Source organism: Pistacia vera, unplaced genomic scaffold, assembly GCF_008641045.1.
Source record: "Pistacia vera cultivar Batoury unplaced genomic scaffold, PisVer_v2 Contig67, whole genome shotgun sequence".
Classification (NCBI taxonomy): Eukaryota; Viridiplantae; Streptophyta; class Magnoliopsida; order Sapindales; family Anacardiaceae; genus Pistacia; species Pistacia vera.
The window spans coordinates 1739673-1742837 of record NW_022196523.1 but is presented as its reverse complement, the minus strand read 5'-3'; the positions used below and the strand labels follow the sequence as shown (position 1 = coordinate 1742837).

The window sequence follows — 3165 nt, the reverse complement described above, 5'->3', positions numbered from 1 at the left end:
AAATTAATTAAACAATCATTCTATAAATCTATAATTTAATATTATAATTAATTAATTTCTAATCATTAAATTAGTATTGCACTAATGTTTATAATTGAATATTATAATTAATTAAATAATCATACTATAAATCTATAATGTAATGTTATAATTAATTAAATTTTTAATTATTTAATTAAGTAATGTACTATTGAAGTAAATTACTACTGTTTACAATGTAATGTTATAAATTTATAATTAATTAAGTAATCATTTAAGTATGTATTGTTATAATTAATTAAGTGATTATAATTTAATGTAATGTTATAATTAATTAAGTAATTATTTAATTATAATGTAATGTTTTAATTAATGAAATTTCTAATCATTTAACTAAGTGTTATACTAATGTTTATAATAGAATGTTATAATTAATAAAATAATCATTTAATTAAGTAATCATTTGTTTATAACATAATATTATAATTAATTAAGTAATCATACTATTAATTTATAATGTAATGTTATAATTAATTAAATTTATAATCATTTAATTAAGTATTATGCTAATGTAGTAAGTTACTAATGTTTATAATATAATGTCATAATTAATTAAGTAATCTTTTAATTATGTAATGTTATAATTAATTATGTGATCACACTATAATGTAATGTTATAATGAATTAAGTAATTATACTATAAATATTTAATGTAATATTATAATTAATTAAATTTTTAATCATTTAATTAAGTATTGTACTAATCTTTATAATAGAATGTTATAATTAATTAAATAATCATTTAATTAAATAATCATTTGTTTATAACATAATATTATAATTAATTAAATTTCTAATCATTTAATTAAATAATGTGCTAATGTAGTAAATTACTAATATTTATAATATAAAATCATAATTAATTAAGTAATCATTTAATTATGTGATCATATTATAATGTAATGTTATAATAAATTAAATAATCATACTATAAATCTTTAATGTAATATTATAGTTAATTAAATTTTTAATCATTTAATTTAGTATTATATTAATGTTTAAAATATAATGTTATAATTAATTAAATAATCGTTTAATTAAGTAATCATTTGTTTATAATGTAATGTTATAATTAATTAAATAATTATATTATGAATCTATAATATAATATTATAATTAATTAAATTTCTAATTNCAGTGTTTTATCGCGAAAGAGCTGCCGGAATGTACTCTGCATTACCTTATGCCCTTGCACAGGTAAGTCTAAGGAACTGAAATTAGGTGTCAATACTTAGAAACTTTTTCTGTGTCCATATTCAACAACTTAACTCAATTGCACTTATATTTTATGCAGGTGGTTTCTGAGATACCATACGTCTTCATTCAAACCATATATTATACCCTCATTGTGTATTCCATGGTGAGCTTTGAATGGAAAGTAGCCAAATTCTTTTGGTTCTTCTATGTCACATTCTTCTCCTTCTTATACTGGACATACTACGGAATGATGACTGTTTCCATCACACCAAACCACCAAGTAGCAGCTATTTTCGCAGCAGCATTCTATGCACTCTTCAATCTCTTCTCCGGCTTCTTCATCCCAAGACCGGTATGTTAATCAGCTTACTTGACTCTCAAGCAACTATAAAAACGCAACTTAACCGTATGCATTCTAACATAAAGTACTTGTTGAAATTTCAGAGAATTCCCAAGTGGTGGGTATGGTACTACTGGATTTGCCCGGTAGCATGGACAGTTTACGGATTGATCGTGTCACAATACGGAGATGTCGAAGACCTGATTCGAGTGCCCGGAATGGAAACTAGGCCTAGCATAAAGTGGTACATTGAGGACCATTTTGGGTTTGATCCAGACTTCATGGGACCAGTGGCTGCAGTTTTGGTTGGGTTCACAGTCTTCTTTGCCTTCACGTTTGCCTACAGCATAAAGACTTTGAACTTCCAAACCAGATAGAAGAGAATTCACCATGGCCAAATCTTGTTGAAGCATGTGTCACAGATCAAATTAATCAGCGTAAATATAAATATTATTTATTAAAATCAATTAGATTATGGTTTCAATTCTGCTAAGCGTATGAACTTTGGAATCTGTAAAGTTGATTTCAATTTGCAGATGGTCATTGTAACCATTTAGATAATGACGAATATGGGTTTAGTTTACAAAGTTTTGGAGTTTGGATATGTAAATGTAAAAGATTACTATATATTTAATGAGAAATGCATTCATTTTGGCATAAAATTCTTCCATTTCTTTTTATATATCCGTTCACATTCTTACGTTCCATTTATGTGTTAAGAGTTATCGTAGCATAAAACAAGAGTTAACGACTGTTTTTCCTACCTAAATAATAGTTTAACGACACTTTCCCATCCATCAACTTTAAAATAACATCCAAATTTATATTTTGGTAGCAAACCGAGGGTAAATTCGTTCTAGATTGTTAAGATTTTTGACAAGGGGATGTCAATGAGTCTTTTGCTACAAGAAAAATGGCTTTCGGCTTCTAGCAAAATTAGATGCAGATCGTTCAATTTAGATGCTGATTATCTTATGCGTCTAAATTTACGTAGTCACCAAATAGTTGCAGAATCGTTGTCACAGAAAGAATAGACAACTAAATATTAGGTTAGATGCGGAAATTTTTTTTAGCGACTAGCAGTTTAATTACTAATTGCTGTTTGAAATAGTCCTCTGCCTTGGACATAGAATGTGTAAGGGTAATTCAATATAATTATATCGCGACTAATTAATTAGTTGAAAAATGTATCTTTTAGAGAAAAAAATTAATTGTGAATTCCAAAAAATTTAGACCCTGAATGTAATTCCAAAAAATTTAGACCCTGAATGTGTAAAGATACTTTGGTAAAAGTGTTTCCCAACTACTCTATTAGTTGAAGAATATGTCTTTTAATGCGAAAAAAAATTAATGCTAAATTCCAATAATTTTAAACGATGAATGTTGAATCCAAATATGATAAATTACTTTCTTTTACTATGAAATTAGTTGCAAAATATGTGTTTTTATGAGGAAAAAATCAGTGACAAAAGCATTTCTTTTTTAGTTAGAAAATGTGTATGCCCAATTTGGTTTCTTACCTTTCGTAACTAATGATTTAGTTATTAAAATTAATTTTTTGCATTTAAATAATATATTAATCGATAGTA

The 3165-nt window shown here is 25.3% G+C and overlaps 1 protein-coding gene across 1 annotated transcript; it reads left to right on the top strand.

Annotated features, from left to right (window-relative positions):
- The first annotated feature begins 1180 nt into the window (after positions 1-1180).
- On the top strand, positions 1181-2059 carry LOC116112895 (ABC transporter G family member 29-like). The gene is made up of 3 exons (XM_031399020.1): positions 1181-1236; positions 1334-1588; positions 1681-2059. The coding sequence occupies exons 1-3, from the start codon at positions 1204-1206 to the stop codon at positions 1951-1953; spliced, it is 561 nt and encodes a 186-aa protein (XP_031254880.1). The 5' UTR covers positions 1181-1203; the 3' UTR covers positions 1954-2059.
- The last annotated feature ends 1106 nt before the right edge of the window (positions 2060-3165 follow it).

Bases quoted from the DNA above. Each gene is read 5' to 3' on its own strand.
- LOC116112895 (XM_031399020.1), top strand. From the start codon at position 1,204: ATGTACTCTGCATTACCTTATGCCCTTGCACAG. The intron at 1,237-1,333 runs GTAAGTCTAAGG...TATTTTATGCAG, and splicing joins TACCTTATGCCCTTGCACAG to GTGGTTTCTGAGATACCATA. The intron at 1,589-1,680 runs GTATGTTAATCA...TTGAAATTTCAG, and splicing joins GCTTCTTCATCCCAAGACCG to AGAATTCCCAAGTGGTGGGT.